Source organism: Gnatocerus cornutus, chromosome 7, assembly GCF_029298725.1.
Source record: "Gnatocerus cornutus isolate USDA-ARS CGAHR chromosome 7, icGnaCorn1.1, whole genome shotgun sequence".
Lineage (NCBI taxonomy): Eukaryota > Metazoa > Arthropoda > Insecta > Coleoptera > Tenebrionidae > Gnatocerus > Gnatocerus cornutus.
Genome location: NC_142239.1, coordinates 19,180,786 through 19,202,887, shown reverse-complemented (window position 1 = coordinate 19,202,887; position 22,102 = coordinate 19,180,786). Strand labels below are relative to the sequence as shown.

Genomic DNA, 22,102 nt, shown 5'->3' with positions numbered 1-22,102 from the left:
ATGTGACACGATGGTTACATTGCGTTTTATGGTTATTAGTTATTAGTAACGTAGGCTTTAAAATTCCACTAGACTTGTTAATGGGAGTTTGAAAAAGAAAAACGATTTTTTTTTTGGATAAGCTTGTTTTTATTAAGTAATGTACGAAGAACTGTTAAAAACTTCATATCACCGTACAATTAAACACTAGAAACAAATTAAAAGTTCCGGTAATTTATTTACAGTTAACGATAGACCAATAAATAGACGTCGTAGACGTTTCCACAATTTCGAAATCTGAACTGTTCCGCTTCACAAAAGAATAACACCAGTAATTCATGTGTGACGGTGGAAATGTAACTGAGAATTACAAAAGACAACTAAAGATTTACATGTGTACTATAACCATTAAACAATATTTTAATCTTCATACTTGACATCACGTGCCTCAAATTTGTGCAACTTTTCACCAATCTATAAAAAAGAGTTTTAAGTATTTTACGTTGTTTCTACATTTTTTGATACCTCAATGAGGCGTAGACCTAGGAAGACTGCACATTTCGCAATTAATGACATCAGAAGTGTTCAAAAAAGTGCAGTGCGAACACGTCCACTTCGTCTGGACGCCGCTCGAAGACCCCGCTCCTGCGTTCACGCTCCCCGAGGCTACGCTACCAGGCCTAGAAACCAAAATCAAACCATTTTTTTTCCTCAAATCCCATTTACCTAGACGGGGGCGGCGAGCTCGCCGCTATCAACTGCTCAATGGTAGCCCAGTGCTCCGACCTCGACCACTCTTCAGCCGACGCGGCGTCTTTATCCTTCAGAGCTTGCAACAATGGTCCCATGTACTCTCTCATGGGCAACATGTCCATGGTCGCGATGTACAACAACAAATGGAAATCATTGATTGCCGTGAAGAATTCGCTGGAATTGAATTGAGAAAGATATTGATTGAGGGCGTTGAAATCTTGGATGTCGCCGTCCAAGAGGCGGTTTTCGACAGGGAAGGGCTGCTTCGACGGGTCCGAGTTGAAGGTGTAAGTGGGAGTGACGGGGGTGGACGCGGGGACGTCTAGGAGAAGGTATTCGACGGGCAGGGGGCGGCCGAGGCGCGAGACTTCGTTCCCGTAGCTGTCTTTCTCCTGAAAAAAGGAAAAAATATTTGTTCATTTAGAGAACTCTGTTAGTAGAAGGGGGAAAGCATAATGATATTTAGATTCCAACAAGTGGAAATGTGACTCACGTTACTGTGATATCGTAACCATGTTACGTCACATGTTAGTATGGCAACTTTATGTGTTACGATGGTTACGTTGAGTGTTATGGTTTTTATAAGTAACGTAGGCATTAAAACTGTGGTCTTTTCCAATTCCCCTAGACTTTTAATAGGAGTTAAAGTTTGATGATTCGTTTTTTAGGCTTCATCCAGATGGTAATACGTCAAATCAACTGTCCATTTTTTTGAGTTTATTCGTAGATATAAATTGTGAACTATCGTAGATAAAGCGTTGTAAGATACGCGTACAAAAAGGAATGATTTTAGAGTGGTGATTTGAATTTGGCGGCATTGCGGGGATAGAAGTGAAGTTATCCGGAGCTGTCAAAAGTGGACGACGCCGCATCCGCGCATCGTAGCTAACTTGACTGTGTGCGGTTAGTCGTCAACATGATGTGGCACATCGTTCGGCGGCCACAATAACTTTAAGTTTTTTCGTATATCTGCCGATATTGTCGGCACGAAACAATTATGTAATATAAATCTCGATTAGTTAATGCATCGTTCACCGTACCCGTTCTAAACGCTAAATAGTACAAACACGCGAAAACCGTTGCCGAAACACCGACTTTTTATAAGATTAGACAAACGACGACCAAAAAGCGTATCCCTCGTTTTATCGGATTTACTCAAAGGCTGTGCTACACATCGTAAACAAAACATAAAAAAATCATAACGGTGAGTACGAATGCGTTTTCTCTTCGCCACACTGAAATTTATTGACCAAAACGCCAGCAACGCTGATTTGACAGCCGAAGAGACGCAATTGTTTCCACGGTCGTTTCGCCGCCCCCGCGTCCTCAAGCCGCCGAAATGGGCAGTTGGCAATGAACGTGGGGGCGCGTTGTATGGCAAAGTCGGCGAAAAATCGAGGAAAATACGCGAAAACAATGCGGACGGTGGCGCCATCTGGGAGCCCCTTTTTTTGAAAACTGGTTGTCGTTTCAGAAATGGAATCAGTGGTCCCCGAATTCGAGGAGTTGATGTTGTGCGGCTACTGCAAGCAGAAATTTAACGATTCCGACCAGAGCCCGAAGCTGTTGTCGTGCAAACACTACTTCTGTCTGCAGTGCATGCGGACCAACTTGAGCAAGGGACAAGAGTTATACTGCGTGTTCTGCTGGAAGCGCACGGAGATCGGCGAGATGGGGCCCGAAGGCCTCCCGACCTACGCCCCGGTGCTCTGCTTGACGAAGAATTTCTCCCAGTTAAAGTTGGGACCTAAGCCGCCCGATAAACCGACGACGAAGGTCATCTCGGAGAACTGCCACACGCACGCGATGCCTCTGGCGCTGTGGTGCCACACATGTTGCGCTCCAGTGTGTCGGGCGTGTGCCACCACCAGCGACCATTCCACGCACCAGATCAAGTCGCAGAACGAGGCCAAGGATCAGCTCATCGCGGAGCTCCAGGTGGATTTGGCGTCGATGAATAAGATGTTGTCTGAGATCCAACGATTAGCGATGCAGCAACGCGAGTTCTTGTTGAAGATTTTAGAGGCGTGCGTGACGTTGAAGACGCACGTCGAAGCCGATTTGACCAATAACGCGTCCCATTTCGAATTAACCGAGACCAGAGACACGCTGGCGAAGCTAAGGTTGAATCTGTCGATGGCGGAGAATCTGACGGACGTGCACAACTTGTATTCGAGCGTGAACGTGGAGAAGCAGAGACTGCAGCTGAGATACCAAGAGATGTATTTGCAGTGTCAACTGGATGATCTGATACGAAATAGTACGGTGATTTTCGATTTTCAGTTGCTGAAGCAGGCTTTAAGTAATATTCACAATGGGGATGTGGCGTTCCCCGGAAACTCTCGAATTCTGCCGCCCTCGCAACAAAACCCCATTCTTTTCCTGGCGAATTACTGCATGTCGCAACTGTACTCTCGCCACGTCCTCACCAAACAGACAGTCAACGGTAGTCTCGACTATCATAATCACAATACGATTCCTCCGGTCAACTACTTAAACCACGCCCCTCAACACTTGGTACTCACCACTCCCAAGAACATCTACCAAGAAAACAATCTCATGATGCAGAACGTCATCCATTCGCCCCAAATCCGGAACCCGGCGAACATGTGCCCCCTTTACTACTTCAACATCGAAGTCAACGGTCAGAGTTTGGGGAGGATCGTCATCGAGGTCCGCGCCGACGTCGCCCCCAAAATGGCGAAGAACTTTGGCCTCTTAACAACCGGCGAAGCCGGCATGGGATACAAAGGCTGTCAGATCTTTCAGTGTTGGGAAGGCGAGAGCGTCATCACCGGCGACTTCGAACTGAACAACGGCCGCGGCGGAAGGTCCATCTTCGAAGACTCGTACTTCTTACCGGACGACACGAAACTGATGGCGGTGCGTGGGACCGTCGGAATGAGGAGAACGCAGAAGAGGCACGATAATCTAGGTATGGTGGGGTCGCAATTCCGTATTATCCTTCAAGAGATGAGGGGGTTCACCGGGATTTTCGGTCACGTTATCGAGGGGCTCGAACTAGTCGAGAAAATAAGTACGTACGGGGACACGGCCGGGAAACCAACCAAAAATATACTGATAGCGAAATGCGGGAAGTTATAAAACGAGTCGTCTTTCGTCGCCATCGAATGAAGATGTCAGATGAAAACGGCGACGATATGTAGCACACATGACAAACGTTCAGTTTTCAACTGACATGTTCCCACAAACACTAAATTATCTATTTGATGTGTATGAATCAAACTCTGCTTAGAAAAAAAAAACAAAAAAAATTCTGTACAAAAATATATATCTAGATGTTTTATATATGTAGCTTCAAGCATACTGCGTAGTTAATGATCACGAAAAGAAGAAAACGTAAAGATACCGTCTTAGCTTAATAGTACTATCGAATTCCGAAATAACTATATTTTCGTATCGTATGAAATATCGTATATAAAGAGAGCAAACACGAGCGATATTTTTTATTGTTGTCGTTTTTCAGCTTGTGAAGGGACGTTTAGCTTAATAAGTGTCTATGTTATGTTTGTTTCCTGGTGCGGTAGAATGTTAAAGATTACAGAGTTTAAAAATCCCGGAATGTCAACATGTCAGCAGGAATTGAACATCGTGTACTTTTCCGTTTCAAAGTCCACACGATTTGTCTTTTCGTTATGCTTCCCCTTTTGTTGTACCTTATAGAGTTAGTTAACTTTTTCGTTCGTGAACCGAAACCAGGATCAGGATTCGACCCACGTAGCGATTATTATGGGATCCCCGTAGTCAGAGGGTTTGGGTTCATAAACAAGAAGTCGTATATGAAATCTCCCATTTTTAATTGTTTGTCATGTTTCTTTTTCTTATTATATGACATGGATATGTTTAGTTTAAGTGCGGTAATTCGGTAAATTGTTAAATTGTCTCCTTGGATTGTACGTTTAAGCGACGTTCGTTTCGTCCGGATAAAAAAAGAGAGTGATAATCGTAGTTGAGACACGTTTAAACCTGCAATCCGAGCTGTGTAGTCTTAAGTTATAATTTAGTCGCAACCGGGTATATTTATCGAAGAATATAACATGCTAGAATCGCTGTCAATGTTATAATCACAAAAAGAATGAAAAAAAAGGCAAATAAAATCTATATTTTTAACGTTTCATTTCGTTTGTTTTTTTAACTGTCTTTCGGAACTAACTGGGGTCAAAACGAATGTACAACGAATTATCAGAATTGTCCAGTGCATATCAATTTAGTTGTAGGTGTAGTTGTGTGGTCTCATTTCGCTAGAACTTTTTTTGTGCCTTATTTTTGTTCATCACTAGTTTAGGTCTTCCCTGGAGGTGGAGCCACTCAAGCCAAGAACCAGTGTCAAACTCAACGATTTTCTAATTGCACAAAATTCTAATTTTCGATGAGAATCTGTCCCCGCTGACCTTGACTTTCGTTTTTGGTGGCTCCACAGTAGTGGCACCCGTTTTCTGTCGCGAATTCGTTCTCTGATGGAGTTGGGGCGAGGAAGAACGACGGATGTAAAGCGTTACTATTATCATACATTTCCAACGTTAGAAAAGTAGTGCGAATATCATAGCCTAAATATTGTATGTATAAGCCTAAAACAATACAATAAATGTTTCGCCAATCTTTCATACGCGTAATTGTCTACATGTGTTAAAATCGGTGTTTGTAAGAAGGGCGGAACGAAACCGGACGATGGCGCTCATGCTCATTGACCAGTGCTCACTGCGATGCCGTCGTCCGGCTTCGAGTTTAGGGTGGCTCAACGAACTTGATCCGGCACCAAGGACCAGAACGTGGAAGGCAGCGGTTTCGTTTGCCAGGACAATAATGTTTCTTTTGTCTCGCTCATTCTGCCGTCCAGTTTGAACAATTTGGAGGCAACACCAAAGAAAAAGCATCAATTTTTGTCATTTTTTGGATTGAGCTACCCTACGACTTTTCAACTTTTCTCCTGTTGCTCGTGCGTCTCTTCAACTGTTACTAGATGTGCATCATAAATGTGCAAACATCGTCTCATAGAAATAGAATCGTTGTAAAGTTTTTTGAACTAGCTTAGTGAGATTTCATGTAAGCGGACATGACGTCACGTTGGTTGGTATTTCGAAGGCTGCATGTCGTGATGTCATGTCGGTAGATTCATAAAAAATAGAACAGAAAAAATACAAAAAACAGAAACCCCTAATTGCGAAAACTTAAATGTAGCAGCCAGTGTTTGTGCCTTGTACCCGACTAATATTTGTGATAATGAGTACCTACTACCACCTCACTCTAGATTTCAAATAAATTACTTTCCGCATCTGTAATTATGACAATTATTCACTCCTTACCTTGTAGTAGACGTCAGGAACGAATTGTTTGTCGGACGACTCTCTCACGTAACCGAGCTCAGGGGCGTCCTTTGTGGGGACGAGACAGTTGTCCCGGACGAGGGCCATGCACTGGTTGGACACTTGGTAACCCTCCATGTGGACCTGATTCGTTTTATCACCTGCAACAAAAACAAAAAAACGTGTCGTAAATAACACCACCGCAACAGATTCGACGTATCAAAAGCAAATATTTAAGAGATTTTACAGTTTTCGAGCTGGAATTATTTTCTACATCAAGACTTTTATTTTTCTTCAAAAGTCAAGCTAGTAACCAACCTTCATTCTTAAAAACAAAAATCGTGCTGGAATGATTCATTGTTAAACGATTCTTGGTGACTTCTTATTCCAGCACGGTGTTTGATGTCAGAATGAAAGTCGCTAAAAATTGTTTTTGTTCTAAACATTGAATAACATCACTCTAATGCTGTAATATAGAAAAGAATTATATGTCTTATAAATAAGTAATATCTCATTTTTCCGCTGCAGCTACAGTCGCAGTCAAATTGTTTTTGACTTCAAAGCACCCTTTATAAACTCCATTGTTACTCTCACTTTTGACAAAATTGGTTGAAATTTGCACATCAAATTGACAATAATACATAGACTACACTTAATTTTTTTAAATTCCGCAATGTGCAGTCTGTTAAAGATCACTGTACTTAAGGCCAAAAGTAACTGGTACGCTTTTCTCATTGTAGAACGGACTCAAAAGTTATCTGTTGGCGTAGTATCAATATAAAGTTTTTGTAGACAGTTAATAATCAAAGGTCAAAAGTAAAGAAAATTTCGTTGTTACAACAGATACATAGTTAGAATAACTCTTGTTACTTCGTATGTAATTAGTCTGACCTCTCGCTGTTACTTTGCATCTAATTAGGCTGAACTTTCATTGTTACTGTAAATGTAATTAGACTGAGCTTTCGTTGATACTTTGCATGTACTTAAGCTGAATTTCGTCATTACTGTAGATGCAGTTAGGCTGACTCTTGTTACTTTGCACGTAATTAGGCATAGTGTCGTTATTACTTTGCATGTAATTAGGCTGCTGACTTTTTGTTGTTACCTTACATATACAGTATGTCCCCGGATTGAGTTCACAAGAGGGGAAAAAAGTTTATTTTCCATTTTACAAAAAAATGACAAAGGAATAACATTTTTTGCTTATTTCAAAACAAATAAATCTCCAATTAAAATTTCAAAATTATTAGTTTGTACTCTTAAAATTAATTTTTTCATTATTTTTTTTTTATTAAATTTTGTAGTCGTATTTAAATAATAGCAGGCTGTGGATTCACAATATCAAATAGTGTGTTAAAGATTAAAGAAAAATTTACCCAATAATGTGTAAGTATTAAAAAATTGGAAAAAAATGCAATTGCATCCTTAACAATAATTGAGAAAATTCGAAACAGTCTTAAAGAATTACGAGTTAGAATTGAACTATGTGCTAAATGGGTCAATCAAATAGTGGAAATTGGTTTGAGTTAAGGAACAAATTTCATTCCTTTGACATTTTTTGCAAAATTAAAAATAAAAAAGTTCTTCGTTATTTTTTGTTTTTTTCGATTTTAAAAACACAGCTTCATAATATTAAAGTTTTAATTAAAGATTTATTTATTTTAAATTAAGCAAAAAATATTATTCCTTTGTCATTTTTTTGTAAAATGAAAAATAACGTTTTTTTTCCTCTTGTGAACTCAATCCGGGGACATACTGTAATTAGACTGACTTTTCGCTGTTACTTTGCATGTACTTAAACTGAATTTTCGTCGTTACTGTAGTTAGGCTGACTCTTGTTACTTTGCATGTAATTAAGCTGACCTTTCGTTGTTACTTTGCATGTAATTAAGCTGTGCTTTCGCTGTTACTTTGCATGTAATTAAGCTAACATTTCATTGTTAGTATTCATGTAATTAAGCTGAGCTTTCGTGGTTACTTTGCATGTAATTACTATTAAAGTAGTTAGGCTGAGGTTTCATTACTTTAGGTTTAGTTAGAGTTTTTAAATCGTAGATATCCAGACCAAAATGAATTCCTGCGCTTCCTTGGTCATTGTTCAACCCAATTAAACAAATTTTTGAGAAAACAGCGCCCCAGACTTGTCCCAGTTACTTTTGGCCGTCACTGTAGAACACAATGGAAACTTAATTGATCACACTACACATAATTCCAAGGAAACACGTCAAATTACCGTAATAACAGTTTTTTGGATTAATTACCTGTGACGCAAACGGTGGCGAACTTCGACCCGAAGTAGCCCCCCGATGCGTATTTGCAAGGGTTGGAGTACTGGCTTTGAAAGTGCCCTGCCATTATGCACTCTTCAGCCGACAAGAAATGGCTATTGATGTGTCTCAAGTGCTTCACAGTTCCTTTCTGCACATCCTCCGGTATGAGATCAGTAAAAATCCAGCCGACTCTCCTTAGTCCCAAACTCTGTGCTAAATCTTCGACTAGCTCTTCTTTGTCGTCTCGCAGTAAACGGATCGAATCACGACTGCTTTCTTGAGGTGGTTCGTAAATTGCCACGACGTTGGCTCTTATACCTAAAAGCAACATAGAGGAACAATCCCAAAATGGACGGTTTTTACCTAAAGGCACATCGTTGTGAATTTCGTAAGTTCCGTACAAAAAACCGATTCTTTGATGTCCGGTCAAACGCCAGTAGTTGAGAAAACGTTCCACTAAATCCTTGTTTTCGAACGCGACGTTGTCAACGTGGCGGTACACTTGCCGATTGAGGGTAATCGCGTTGGGTTGACATTTCGAGCAGATTCCTTTGGGCCATGGAGGGTGGTCTTTGCACCCGTTTTTAATACGGCAAGAGATGTCTTCAAGGGCCAGGAATTTACCCTTGTCGACTCCCGACGTCATTTTTCTTATATAGGAATGAAACGACAAGTGCTTGATGTTGTGTTCGCGGAGGTACGACTCGTCGTAGGGCTCCAGAGCCGAGCAGTGCACGCAGCGAGAGTTGCTGTTGTGGCGACACCTAAACAGAACATGGGGGCTAACAACCAAACTAACAACACAGGAAACTTACAGTTTGGGGTCCTGCTCCCTCTGGACTTTCCCGTCGAGTTTAGACAGTTGTAAATCCACGGAGTCTTCTTTGACGGTGCTTTTGTTGATAGCCCCTGAGCTGCTACTTGGTCGCGAGTTGTTTATCCCTGAACTGGTGGAGGCCCCGAAGTTGACCAAGACAGGCTCCCCTGAGGGGGTGTTGTTGCTCTACAAATAAAATTGAGTGAAACTGAGTTGGTGGTGAGTAACTTACAGTTGATGGAAATAAGACAGCCCCATTTACGGGGTGCATGTAGATCATGTCTCCATGCCGCAGCCCCACGCCGGACACCGTTCGCGATTTACTGCTGGTGATTTCATTTTTCTGGTTGCGTTCTTTGTACAAAGCGAACGCAAAACTGCTCAAATCAAAGGTGTCATGGACTCGTTCAAACAACCTGCAGGTCGAATCCGAAGAGCTGACTTCGATGCGTTTCGTTCCATCGGGAGATTGCACCCTCAGTAGCTAAAAAGAAAAATTTGTGAAGACTTTCTGATTTTTTTGAAAAAGTGGGGTTATGTCGGAAAATTTTTTTTCAAAGAGCAGGAAGGGGGTTATTCGGGGTGGCGTGCAACGAGGGGGGTTAATTGTACTCTAATGATGTATCACTTACTATTGCCTTGTCTTTGGACATTGTAAAAAATTCATGTATATTTTTATAAGCTTAGTCAGTACTATTTCAAGTCGAATTGTCAAATGTCATTCTGCAGGCAGGCAACCGCGCGACGAAAATCACTAAAAATTTTGAATTTCACGATTTCTGGAAAATTGATCAATTTTTGCGTAGAAAATGACTCAGGAGATTAAAATTAGTTTGCGGTCGTAATAAAAAAACAAACAGATTTCGCGCCAATTTCCCGCGGGTAATTTTTCAACTTTGGGCCAAATAATAATTCGTAGATGCGAATTCCTGTTTCTAAATATAAGCAAGGCTGGAATTCGTCACAAGTGCATAAACGTACAGGTAAAATACTGAACTCAAACTGAAATAGACATTGCAGGCGCGCCGTTTCGCAGTTTACTAAATACCGACGATATTTTGCCAATTCTCGTGAAAAATGATGTCAAATTGAGGCGCAAAACCCCCAAAAATCCACACCGGAGCCCGGAGTCGACCCCCACCGCCAGTCTCTTCTGGAAACTTCTCGCGAAGATTAGATTTTCGGTGAGTGCATGACAGTCAAAATCTTGTCAAATCTGACAGGTCACTCGTCTGTACGTTCCGATTTGAAAATTTCCAGTGAAAATGGGGACGAACAAGGTGGAACTGTACATCTACGACTTGTCCCGAGGCATGGCAGCCACCCTGTCTCCAATGATCATAGGTAAGAAATAAAATTGAGGTTATGTCAACACTGAATTTTGGGGCCCACAGGGAAGAAAATCGACGGAATTTGGCACACGTCGATCGTGGTCTACGGCCGAGAGTACTTCTTTGGTTCACACGGTATTTCCAGTTGCAACCCGGTAAGAGAAAAAACAAAACTTTGATGGTGGTCGTGTAATTTCTCATTTATTTGTGTTTTATAAATAAACGATGATGGTACGAATTTAGAATGATGCGTGAGTTGGGTTACATCCACAGAGGGCACTCTAGCAATGCTAAATTTGGAATGGTGCTATAAATATTTAGACATTATTTGCCAGGAGCGTGCCGGCTTTCTGTAGTCTTATTAGTGCATTTAATTCTTTTAGATCTGTAAGTTTTTCGTGTCTTTTTGTACCACTTCTGGCATGACCAAGCGCCAACTTAACACGCTTCTTATTTTGTGATTTTCCAGACGACCACAGCTTTGGGTGAGCCTCTCCGCATCTTGAAACTCGGCGAGACTCAAGTCCCCTACTCTGTCTTTATCGAGTACATAAACGGGCTGAGCGAGTCCACGTGGGCGTAAGTCTGCTTCCGCCCTCTTAGCGCGCGAATTCATGACTGGTTTTAGGGGCTCCACGTACGACCTCCTGCGCCACAATTGTAATAACTTCTCTGAAGACATCGCGCAGTTTTTGTGCGGGAGTAGCATCCCCAAGTACATTTTGGATCTCCCCAACGAGGTTCTCAACTCTTCCTTAGGCCCGGCGTTGCCTCTACTCATAGGACAGTTGGAGAAGAGCGCGAGACCCATCGCCGAAGAGCAAAGGGCCCACAGTCCCGATTTCGACCAACTAAACTCACAAATCGAAGAAGTCAGGTCAGATAAACATAAAAAAAGTGTGACAAAGCGTTGAGCGCCGCACCGATTTTGAGTTGCTTTTTGTGTTTGTAACATTTGGGGAGGCTTTGAGTTTGCACCTGAAACAATAAATCGTAAACAGTACACTTGGTGTGAATCATTTCCATGTTTTGGTTTCGGAAAATGCGCAGGTTGTAAACATTTTTCCAGTTGGCAACACTCCATGATATTTGAATTGTTGCCAACGTAATAATTTTATTGTTGTTCATCGAAATTTTTTCTAGATACCGCTCGCTCCTCCTCGAAGAGCGCCGCAAGACAATCAAAGAAAAGCTCGCCAAAAAAGAGAAGAAGAAGGAGAAGAAACGAAAGAAGTTGCTGCGTCAAGGAGGCCCAATCCCCGTCGACTTGGAGGTAATTTCTCACCGCAAACTCCCAAATCTCATTGTTTTTCCAGGACGTTACCATGGCGGAGTCTGAAGTGAACGGCGCCGAAGGAAGAACCCCTTCGGACCAAGTGTTGGATTTGGAAGAAGAAGAGCGGCGCGAGGACGAAGAAAAGAAGAAGGCAAGGGAACCCCCCATCGTCTACAAGGATCTTTTAGATGTACGCGCGTTTAATTTCACTGCTCTTTTCGTAACTTTCTTTGTAGGCGAAAAGCGAGTTTGACGCCCTCCTCGGGTTGATTGATGGTAAGCTCTCTGAAGAGGAGCAGCGCTTCATGGAGGAGCTGCAGGTCTACATGATCGGTGACGAAGGAAGTTGGGCTTTAAGCGATGGATTTCTAACATTCATAGGTCGCCTTTTGCACGACAAGAACCTTCCGGTGGAAGTTCGCGTTCGCACCCTCAACATCCTGGCAATCGCGGCTCTGAAAGACGACGTCATCTTAGTGTTGCACCAAGACCGCAAAGACCACGTCTTGATGAACTTTGCTTTTGAAATCGATCGGATTAGTCCGGAGGAACAAACAGCTCTCGCTCTCTTTGTACGTTGCCACTGCGTTTTTCCCGAACTCATTTTAGTCTTCAGGTTGCCAACATGTTCGAGAATCTTAGCTCTTCCGAGTGGTTGATGTACATCTCAGAGTGGACGTACAACAATCAACAAACTAGTAATATAAGAGTGACGACGAAAGTCGCGGTCCATTCGTTGTTGTCGGATTTACCACTTCTACAAGAACGGGGAACTGCCATCGTCCACAATTTAGCCTGCAAGGAGGTAAAAACCGTGGTCTGTATCTAATTTCATTATTATGATGCGCTTGGCTGCTTTAAATTTGTCATGCAGATACTCTTAGATTGTGTTTCAGAAAATGTTTAAAAATTTTCGGATTCGCCAGCTTTTACCCAAAGGCAGCTTATCTAAGGTAGCTAAGTGGAAAAACTAACGCAGCAATGTGGCTAACAGGTGATTTACAAAAATGTTTTGGAGGAGGCCATGACCGAGAGAGACAGACATAGAAGTCATGTCTAAGTTAAACTTTTGTTTTTAATATCACCTCAATTTTTTAATGAAAATAAATTAGGAACTGGAGGATGGGGCTATAAAGGGTCTGAATGAGAGAAAATGCGATGGAACAAACCCCATTTATTCAAAATCAGTTGAGTAATAATGAAATGTCAAGTTATTGACGACATACGTGATTTTTTCAAGGCCCACTCCGAAACATTCTTTAAAAATCACAAAAATTCTCGCTCCCTTTTTGTCGTTTTATCTCAAGCTTCTCTTTGCTTTCCCCTTTTGTTTTTTACTATTTCGCTGTGCTTTTTTCCAGGTGTTTGATGACGTCGCCGTGGAGCTGACGATGGCGCTTCTTCAGTTCTTCAATTCGAAGCCCAGCGAGGAGCATTTGTACCGCTGTTTGAAGGCCCTCAGTAAATTCGTGCAGATTTCGTCGCAAGAAGTACCGCAGCTTATTCAGATGATCGGGCCTGACCCTAGGAGTTTCAAAGGGGCGAGTGAAAGGGTCGACCAGTTGATTGAACAAATTAGTTTAAAATTGCGTTAAATTGTTGTTGTTGCAAGATGATATTTATTGGTTTTACGTGGAATGATGGATGTTTTATTGTAGTGTTAACAAGATTGTTGTTATGCCGTCTTCCTAATTTATTTATCGGTTTTAGTTAATTTTTTGGTTATAAGTTTATACTACAAGTAATAAATTGTTTACCACACAGTTTCAAATCTTGTGACCCAAAAATTATTGCCTTTTGTTCAAATTGAACAGTTCGAAAATAGACAACATGATGTAACACTGTACCACACGACGTAACCACGGTATGACATGAGGTAACTACGGAACTACATGACGTAACTTCGGAACATGACGTAACTATGGAACAACATTAGAAATTTTGGTGTCCAATAAAAGGCAGATAATTGCCATTTTAAAGGAAGTTTTTTGAAAATTAACACAAATACGGGCTATTATTAATATTAATATTTCGTTTTTTTAGAATTCTCTGTTTAAGAGCTGGAAATCTTTATTTGTAACCAATTAGATATCAATTTGCAAAAGACCATCGAATTTTGAATCAAGGTCATCCTAGGAAATTGTTTGATTAACGTCAATCTGGCAGTTTTTATTTTATACCCGTGGCGTAGTTGTTTTGTAATTGTGAAAATAAACTTATTTGTCGCATATAATATAGGCTATCGTAATTACAATGATGCGCAATGCTTTCTGTCACTCGACTTTGAGCGTTCATAAATACCACTTTCCGAACTTTGATCGGCCATTGTTGTCAAATCTGAATTTAAATTCCAGATTTGGAATCTGCGAAAAATTCTGCGTACACTGATGTATAATAACTCAAGTTTACTCTAAAAAATAAGCGAGATATCGATATGAGAAGTTTGGCATAGTTTTTTTAAACATGAATTTTCGAATTTCGACTATTGGAAAATCTAAAAACTATTTCTTATGTAAAAAATCGCGAGAAAAACGATGCCGCAAACCGCATTCCAATATCTGAAATAGTTTTCGAGATATCGAGCATGAATTGTTTGGAACCTTCAAAAATTTGGCCATCTGGCGACAACCCAAAAATTCAAACGGCCATAACTCAGTTATTTGTTGTCGGATCTAAATTTAAATTCCAGATTTGGATTCAGCGTGAGATTCTGCGTAAAATGAGTCAAAATTTATTGAGTTTACCTACGAAATAAAGAAAGCATTGACCAAAAACTGTTTGGAAGTGGTCATTTTGGGGTGATTTTCAATCACTATTTTTAATGTAAAAACGACGTTTAATACCTTTGTATTATATATCATTCGAAAGAGGAGCTCGAAATCTATCTACTGGCCCAATTTGAGATCGATCAAACAAACGGTTTACGAGTTATGGTAAAAAATCAAAAAAATAAAAAAAATTTATCGATTGAGTCAGATTTTTTTTTCGCAAAAAATCGACTATCGAATTTTGGGCTTTTAAGCACTTTTTCGAACGTAAAATGAGCCGAGAAAAACGATGGCGCAAACCGCATCTCAATATCTCTAATAGTTTCCAAGATATTTAACTTTAAAAATGGGGGAAAAATGAGAAAAAATGAAAATCAACATTTCAAAACTTTAATCAGCCATAACTCGGTTATTTGCAGTCGTATCTGAATTTAAATCCCAGATTTGAAATCTGCGTAAAATTCTGCGTTCACTGATGTATAATAACTCAAGTTTACTCTAAAAAACAAGCGAGATATCGATATGAGAAGTTTGGCCATAGTTTTAGTCATGAATTTTTACGAAAATTTGCAACTTTCGACTATTGGAAAATCCAAAAACTATTTCTTATGTAAAAAATCGCGAGAAAAACGATGGCGCAAACCGCATCTCAATATGTGAAATAGTTTCCGAGACATTGAGCATGAATTGTTTCGAACCTTCGAAAATTTGACCCTCTGGCGACAACCCAAAATTTCAAGCGGCCATAACTCTCCCAGTCACACACTGAAAAAAGAACATTTGACTTTGACTTAAAACATGTTTGAACTTAGCCTTTTTCATCCATATTGCAGTAAAGCAGCACCTGAAACCAGTTGGAACCTGAAATACCACGAAACATTTCAAGGCTGGAATTCAAACAGTTTTCAGCTTACCTGCGTTTAAAAATTTCAATAAAGACCCATAAATTTGTTGCAAATCAACTCCAACTCTAAATAGCTTCAAATGAACTTCTTACTTGTGTAATTTCTTTGCTGCCAAGCCCAGAAGAACGAGAAAGTAAACAGTAAAGAATTCTGGTAGTTTTTTGTGCAAGCAGGATCGTTGTTAATCATTTGTTGTACTCTGAAAATAAGTTTTAAGAGCTATTATGGGTTTCGATTAAATTTCTTAAATCATGAACATAACCTCTATGTGTGCTGTCAAAATAGTCAAGTGAAGACATACGTTAAGATACCTGTCCGATGTTTAGACACAATAATTTTAAATAATTAATAGAATCGTAACCAAGTCGTGAATGTTAAATCAGACTTCAGATTCTTACTCCTGAGGACCAAATTAATAAAAAAAGTATTTTCTTGCTTTAATTCTCATCGAAAAAATGCAAGTCAAATAAAAGTTTGAAAAATTAATAAAAACTTAACGGAGCGTCGGATCGAAAAATCTTTGACGGATTCTTGTTCCTGAGGTCCAAATTGATGGAAAAAGTCGGTTTCAAGGAGATTTTATTTTTTGTCGAAATCGCCAAAAATCCATGATGTTTAGTCTTTGAACTTTTTTTGGCGAAAAACACAAAGGTTTTCAGATCGACATGAAACTTTGCACAGGGCATAATTTCACATTTCTACATCCATTTCTGGTCTCCGTTCCTCGCTTACTGTGAGATTTTTTGAGAAAATGCAAATTAAAAATTCTAAAATTCAATTTCTCCCGTCAAGCAATATGTCAACGAAGCATAGAAGCTAGGACATGCGTCAACAGATCTGTCCTATCTTTAGTCCATAAATAATATTAAATAAAATATTAACAAAGTCGTAAATTTTAAATCAAAGTTCAGATTCGTTTTTCTGAGGTTAAAATCAATAAGTTAAGTAGTTTATTGTATTTATTTACACCAAAAAATAAATGCATAATGTGTGTATAATTGGTTGCCTACCTACATTGCAAATTTTAATTTAAAGTAAACTTATAATTACGTTTTGAATCCGACTTTAGAATACAGAATCTTGTTCCTGAAGTCTAAATTAATAAAAAAAATGTTTTAAGAGGGTTTCGATTAAATTTCAAAAATCAGTCGCAAAGAAACATCTGTTTAGTTTTCAACCAATCACACACAGCCCAAATAAGAACCGGCAAATTTAAAGAAATTTATTAATAACACAAACATTAACATGAATAAATTAATGAGTACAAAGTTTCTACTTAAAAACTACAACAGGACTTAGAAAGACGTTGAAAACCGCCTCGACTACACTCCTTACATTAAATCTCGCTTCTTTCGGTCTTTTGACCGTCGTTAAATTGTTGTTACTACAAGCGAGACAGCCGATTTCGTCTAACCCGACTTGTACCTTGAACCCCCTACCTCGTTGTTGAAAAGTGTCCCCCCTTAAAATCCCCGCTTGCACTTTCGTGGTGATTTCGAACGTGTACAAGTTGTACCTCTTGTCGATTTGATCGCGCTGTAAAACGAGCTGCACTCTTCGCGGACTGCTTGCGTGATCGAAGATGGTGCGAAAACTGTTCGAAACCGAGCGGATTTTAATATCGTTTTTCAGTTTTCTGGGTTGATTTCAGGAGGATTAGAACCGAGAAGACGACTTGGATGAAAGCCGTGAATTTCTTGTACCGTGTTTGGGCGGTGAGGACCACGAAGAGGCAGAGAGACTGAAGATGAGGCCGGTGAAAACGAAGAAGGGCTAAGCTTCCGCGGAGTCAACGTCACGTGCATCGGAAGTCGTGGAACTCTCGCTTCACCTGCAACATTTGGAACGTGACAACTTGTCACTAGCATCAGCACCACCAGCAGCTGCGTTTCTGACTTCGCCAAAAAGAAAAAGAACGTAAATTCGCAGGCTAGGAACCATACCAACTTCAAGTACAAGATCTTAAGGGCTAGATGTGGGTGGAGAATCGACCTCTGGACGGACCAAAGGGATGTGATCCAAAGCCTTCAGATCAGGATGGGATAAACACAACGCGCGATTAACGATGGATAAATGTCCGTGGGATACTAAATGGGTAAAATGATGCATAATAACGCAAGTTTACACCAAAAAATAAGCGAGATATCGAATCAGAAGTTTGGCCATCGTTTTAGTCACGAATTTTTGCGAAAATTTGCAAATTTCGACTATTGGAAAATCTAAAAACTAATTCTTATGTAAAAAATCGCGAGAAAAACCATGCCGCGAACCGCATTCCAATATCTGGAATAGTTTTCGAGATATTGAGCACGAATTGTTTCGAACCTTCGAAAATTTGACCCTCTGGCGACAACCCAAAATTTCAAACGGCCATAACTCGGTTATTTATTGACAAATTTTAAAAAATCATCATATTTTTGGATTCAGCTTGAAATTCTGCGTAAAATGAGACCCAAATTTGTATTGAGGTATTGGAAAAAACTGTTTTGAAAACATCATTTTAGGGTGATTTTCAATCAATGTTTTCAAAATGAAAATGACGTTTAATAGCATTGAATTATACATCATTCGAAAGAGCTCAAAATCTATATACTGGCCAAATTTAAGATCTATAGGACAAATAGTTTACGAGTTATGGCCAAAAATAAAAAAAACCGAAAAATTTTCATCGTTTGAGTCGTAATTTTTTTTCGCGAAAAATCGACTATCGAATTTTGGGCTTTTAAGCACTTTTTCTAACGTAAAATGAGCCGAGAAAAACGATGGCGCAAACCGCAACTCAATATCTCAAATAGTTTCCGAGATATTTAACTTTGAAAATTGGGAAAAATGAACAAAAATGAAAATCAACTATCCGAAACTTTGATCGGCCATAACTCAGTTATTTGTTGTCGAATCTGAATTTAAATCCCAGATTTGGAATCTGCGTAAAATTCTGCGTACACTGATGTATAATAACTCAAGTTTACTCGAAAAAATAAGCGAGATGTCGATATCAGAAGTTTGGTATAGTTTTTGTTCTGAATTTTTGCGAAAATTGCGTTTTGTATGTAGGTGATGTACCTATTTGTCGAACATTTAAATAACCACGGAAACCGTTCATAAACGCAACAACACTCTGGCGAATCTCAGAGTGTTAATCACATCACTCTGACGTCACACGCTCCAACAGACGTATCACTTTATGAACACACCCGTGTGCTTTAAATCAATTATATAACCAATCAAACACCTTTAATTTGTAAATGTCAAATTATATGAATTTTATACAATATTTTATCCTAATCCCCGCTTCCTCTTTCCCAGAAGGTTTGGAAAATTCCCAAGAAGTTCACTGGCTCGGACTGAATATCACGAACTGAACCAACCCAGTTTGTTGTCATTTACAGTCGTGAATTTGATTAGATAAGTGCAAGTGTGAAAAGTTCGCAGACTTATGATGGAACAGTGGAACTCGAAATCGAAGGTAATTGCGAAAATCAATTTCAACAGCATGAAATCGATTCTTTTTCATTAAACCAAACTTGCAAATTTTCAAAAATTACCAAAATCTAGTAGATTTCTCTTTCGGAACTCGACTAAGTTTGATCTACCGTCTACCAGAGGCTGCTGCCGGCTAAAGTCGATATCGTTATCACCACATTTTTTCCAGATTTATTTCTTGTCTCTTTTTCTCCACGTCTCGGCTAATTTCGACTGCGAGCCTTCCGTCTCGTCATCTTTTTGTGGCACTGAACTCCGATGCATCTATGATGAAGTTTATAAAAGTCGGACGAATTTCTGCGTCTGTAAATTAGTCCTTAATGCCGTCTCCCTCCCTGGCAATAGTCTTAAGGATAATCTCCTTGAAACGGCTTGTTCTGTCAACAAAGAAAAACTCCAAGAGCTGCAGATTAACGATGCAGAACTGGAGACCATCGATGACCACATCTTCCGTAGTTACAGAAATCTGAAGATTGTTAATCTCGCTGGGAATAAGTTAAAACCGAATTTCTCACCTCAATCTGCGGGGATCGAGCAACTGAATTTGAAGTCCAACGAGTTGTCTGCATTGAACTCGTCACTTTTCAAAGAGTTGAAACTGTTGAAGGTCTTAACTTTGTCGTTTAACAAATTGGAAGAATTTGGTTCTTTCGCCGACTTTCCGGACTTGGAGGAGATCCACTTGGATGGTAACCGTCTAGTTATCCTTGGGAACGATTTCGAGCGCCTCCCCAAACTCAGAGTTTTGAACCTCAATAACAACTTCCTCGTGTCTTGGGGGAAGTTGGTCTCAGACAGTTTACAAGAACTGCATTTGAGCCACAACAAACTCACCAGTTTGAACCGAAACGAATTTGACAAACTCCCAAAACTGCGAATTCTAGATGTCAGCCACAATCTCATCAGTTCTTTGATTGGAGGATTTGGAAATTTGGACACTAGCAATTTTGGAACGAAACTTGTTCAGACTCCTTTTCAAGTTCCTGGTCAAGAGAACTCGCGATTCAACCCGTCTCAAGCCTTCGGGGCGTTTATGCCAAATCCGAATTATGCTCAGTTCCGAAGATCCAAACGCCAAAGTGGTTTTTTTATGAACTGGGGGGCTCCTGCGAACCAGAATCTTCAGAACTTACCTTCAGGAGCCACTTGGTCGAAACTTCAAAAACTGAACATGGCGGAAAACAGAATTGAAAGCATTCCTGGAGGATTCTTTTCCGGTCTGGGGGACTTAAGAAAACTGAATGTGTCGCACAACAAGTTGGGGAGTTTTGATTTTAATGAACTTAGTGGGAGTTTGAGGTTGATACTTCTTGATTTGAAGGGTAATAAAGTGGGGAAGTTGGATCTTCAGGTTTTGAAAGACAAGTGGATTTTGTTAAAGGTGGTTGATTTTGATGTGGATTTGGAAAAGTGTGGGGTTCTTCGTGATGTTTTGGGGTATTTTAAGGAAAATGGGGTGGTGGTGAAGAGTTGTAATACTGCCAGGGGTTGTTGCGGGGTGTATTGAAAAATCAATTATGTTTAAGAGGCTCAGGTGGAGTTGTTAAGGCGGCTGTAAAGTTAGACATAATTTGAATAAAGAAAAAATTTTTGTGTGAAATATCAAGTTTTATTAGGCACATGTTGAAAGTTATTTATTTATTTAATGTTGGTATCTTAATATAGTAGAAGTCGTTTTTGATGTAGATTCTCCAAAAGGCTTTTAAGCAACTTTTGGCTGAACTTTTGCAGTTCGAATATTTGGTTTTTTAAAATTTAAAAAAAAGTGTTTTTTGCTCTAGAATTTTGTAGTTTGGTACACTTAATAGCAGTAATAGAAGTTGTACCTCCTTAAATTTTCATAATTTTACTGATAAAACTACAGAATTAACGAAATATGTTTGAATTTTAAATTTAAATTTTTAGTTCATTTCACAAATAAAAAATTCCAAAATTTGTAATTTGCAGTCAACGATGCTGAAATTTAGTACAATCTCACCATATTTCATTATTTCGCCGTCAAAACTGTCGATTTATAAAAAAAAATAATATTTTGTTCGTCTTATAAACAAAAAGTTTCTAAAATTATTACTTCTTGTTCTAAAATTATATAATTTAGTACACTCAATAAACGCCTCTAAAGTGACAAGTCCACCAAATTTCAATACTTTAAGGTAGAATCTGTAAAATTTACAGAATGTTTTTTAAAATTTTGAATTTGTTGTTCGTCCTAACATATAAATGAAAAGTTTTAGAATTATTACTTTTTGCTCCAAAATTTCGTAATTAAATACACTAAACAAACGTCTTTAAAGTAACAAATCCACCAAATTTTATTACTTTAGCGTCAAAAACTTTCAAATTTCCGAATTCTTTTTAGAAAGTTTGAATTTATTGTTCGTTCTATCAATAAAAAAAATCTAGAATTCTTACTTTTTGTTCTAAAATTTTGTAATTTAATACGCTAAATAAACATCTTTTAAGTAACAACTCTAAAAAAATTGATAACATTAGCGTCCAAACTGTCGAATTCACGAGATGTATTAGAAAATTTTGAATATTTAGTTCGTCCCACAAAATAAAAAATTCCAAAATTTGTAATCCCCATATAGCATATTTCCTTATTTTGGCATCAAAACTGTCAAATTTGTAAAAAAAATTAAACAATTTTGAATATTTTGTTGACCTATAAATAAAAAAAATCTAAAATTCTTACTTCTTGTTCTAAAATTCTGTAATTAAGTACACTTCACACACATCTTTAAAATAACAATTTCACCAAATTGCATAACATTAGCGTCAAAACTATCGAACTTACGAAATTTATTAGAAAATTTTGAATTTTTAGTTCATCTCACAAAATAAAAAATTGCAAAATTTGTAATTTATGGACAACGATGTTTGAATTAAGAACACACAATAAACGGTACTCAAGTAACAAGCTCATCATATTTATTTCATTATATTGGCGTTAAAACTGTCAAATTTATAGAACTTTTTAGAAATTTTTGATATATTTTGTTCTTCCTGTAAATAAAAACTTTCTAAAATTTTTACCTTTTGTTTTAAAAATTTGTAATTTAGTATACTCAATAAACGCCTCTAAAGTGACAAGTCCAGCAAATTTCATGACGTCAAAACTGTCAAATTTACCGAAGTTTTTTGAAACTTACATTTTTTTTTTAACTTTGTAATTTAGTACAAAATTTAATTTAAT

At 38.8% G+C, this 22,102-nt stretch overlaps 4 protein-coding genes and 1 long non-coding RNA gene across 6 annotated transcripts in view; 3 read left to right on the top strand and 2 right to left on the bottom strand.

Moving 5' to 3' along the window:
• Positions 1-105: 105 nt before the first annotated feature.
• Positions 106-10,001, bottom strand: Npl4 (nuclear protein localization 4). Its single transcript, XM_088041281.1, has 9 exons — positions 9,776-10,001; positions 9,376-9,627; positions 9,142-9,329; positions 8,690-9,090; positions 8,318-8,644; positions 6,057-6,217; positions 706-1,124; positions 505-659; positions 106-453 (listed from the first exon to the last, which is right to left on the bottom strand). Exons 1-8 carry the CDS (start codon positions 9,794-9,796, stop codon positions 506-508), a joined length of 1,923 nt encoding a protein of 640 aa, XP_087897407.1. The 5' UTR covers positions 9,797-10,001; the 3' UTR covers positions 106-453; position 505.
• LOC148172143 (uncharacterized) lies at positions 1,591-4,867 on the top strand. The gene is made up of 2 exons (XM_088041283.1): positions 1,591-1,936; positions 2,207-4,867. Exon 2 carries the CDS (start codon positions 2,209-2,211, stop codon positions 3,835-3,837), a length of 1,629 nt encoding a protein of 542 aa, XP_087897409.1. The 5' UTR covers positions 1,591-1,936; positions 2,207-2,208; the 3' UTR covers positions 3,838-4,867.
• Positions 10,002-10,130: 129 nt separating the features above from the next.
• Positions 10,131-13,513, top strand: LOC148172141 (uncharacterized). The gene is made up of 11 exons (XM_088041286.1): positions 10,131-10,327; positions 10,404-10,487; positions 10,538-10,629; positions 10,944-11,053; positions 11,103-11,351; positions 11,618-11,747; positions 11,791-11,940; positions 11,987-12,322; positions 12,367-12,555; positions 12,647-12,703; positions 13,112-13,513. Exons 2-11 carry the CDS (start codon positions 10,409-10,411, stop codon positions 13,343-13,345), a joined length of 1,626 nt encoding a protein of 541 aa, XP_087897412.1. The 5' UTR covers positions 10,131-10,327; positions 10,404-10,408; the 3' UTR covers positions 13,346-13,513.
• A 1,477-nt stretch (positions 13,514-14,990) lies between these two features.
• The window catches only part of LOC148172139 (uncharacterized), a 62,433-nt gene continuing 55,321 nt past the window's right edge, over positions 14,991-22,102 (bottom strand). The window contains exons 2-3 of the long non-coding RNA XR_015770399.1: positions 15,433-15,622; positions 14,991-15,379 (exon numbers count right to left, since the gene is read on the bottom strand). This is a non-coding gene — a long non-coding RNA (uncharacterized LOC148172139). The remainder of the gene's footprint in view (positions 15,380-15,432; positions 15,623-22,102) is intronic.
• LOC148172140 (uncharacterized) lies at positions 17,081-20,454 on the top strand. Of its 2 annotated transcripts, none has more exons than XM_088041285.1 (3): positions 17,081-17,518; positions 18,733-18,889; positions 19,076-20,454. In XM_088041285.1, exons 2-3 carry the CDS (start codon positions 18,860-18,862, stop codon positions 20,411-20,413), a joined length of 1,368 nt encoding a protein of 455 aa, XP_087897411.1. In that variant the 5' UTR covers positions 17,081-17,518; positions 18,733-18,859; the 3' UTR covers positions 20,414-20,454. The 2 variants fall into 2 exon arrangements, with proteins under 2 accessions (XP_087897411.1, XP_087897410.1); XM_088041284.1 differs by having other exon boundaries at positions 18,730-18,889.

What these genes read in the sequence shown, in the direction of transcription:
- LOC148172143 (XM_088041283.1), top strand. Translation starts at nt 2,209, where the DNA reads ATGGAATCAGTGGTCCCCGAATTCGAGGAGTTGATGTTGTGCGGCTAC.
- Npl4 (XM_088041281.1), bottom strand. Translation starts at nt 9,796, where the DNA reads ATGTCCAAAGACAAGGCAATA. An exon ending in AGGGAGCAGGACCCCAAACT is followed by an intron (nt 9,091 to 9,141) that starts GTAAGTTTCCTG and finishes TGTTCTGTTTAG; the next exon opens with GTGTCGCCACAACAGCAACT. An exon ending in AGCTCGCCGCCCCCGTCTAG is followed by an intron (nt 660 to 705) that starts GTAAATGGGATT and finishes TTTGGTTTCTAG; the next exon opens with GCCTGGTAGCGTAGCCTCGG.
- LOC148172141 (XM_088041286.1), top strand. Translation starts at nt 10,409, where the DNA reads ATGGGGACGAACAAGGTGGAACTGTACATCTACGACTTGTCCCGAGGC. An exon ending in GTATTTCCAGTTGCAACCCG is followed by an intron (nt 10,630 to 10,943) that starts GTAAGAGAAAAA and finishes GTGATTTTCCAG; the next exon opens with ACGACCACAGCTTTGGGTGA. An exon ending in CTGAGCGAGTCCACGTGGGC is followed by an intron (nt 11,054 to 11,102) that starts GTAAGTCTGCTT and finishes GACTGGTTTTAG; the next exon opens with GGGCTCCACGTACGACCTCC.
- LOC148172140 (XM_088041285.1), top strand. Translation starts at nt 18,860, where the DNA reads ATGATGGAACAGTGGAACTCGAAATCGAAG. An exon ending in AGTGGAACTCGAAATCGAAG is followed by an intron (nt 18,890 to 19,075) that starts GTAATTGCGAAA and finishes CATTTTTTCCAG; the next exon opens with ATTTATTTCTTGTCTCTTTT.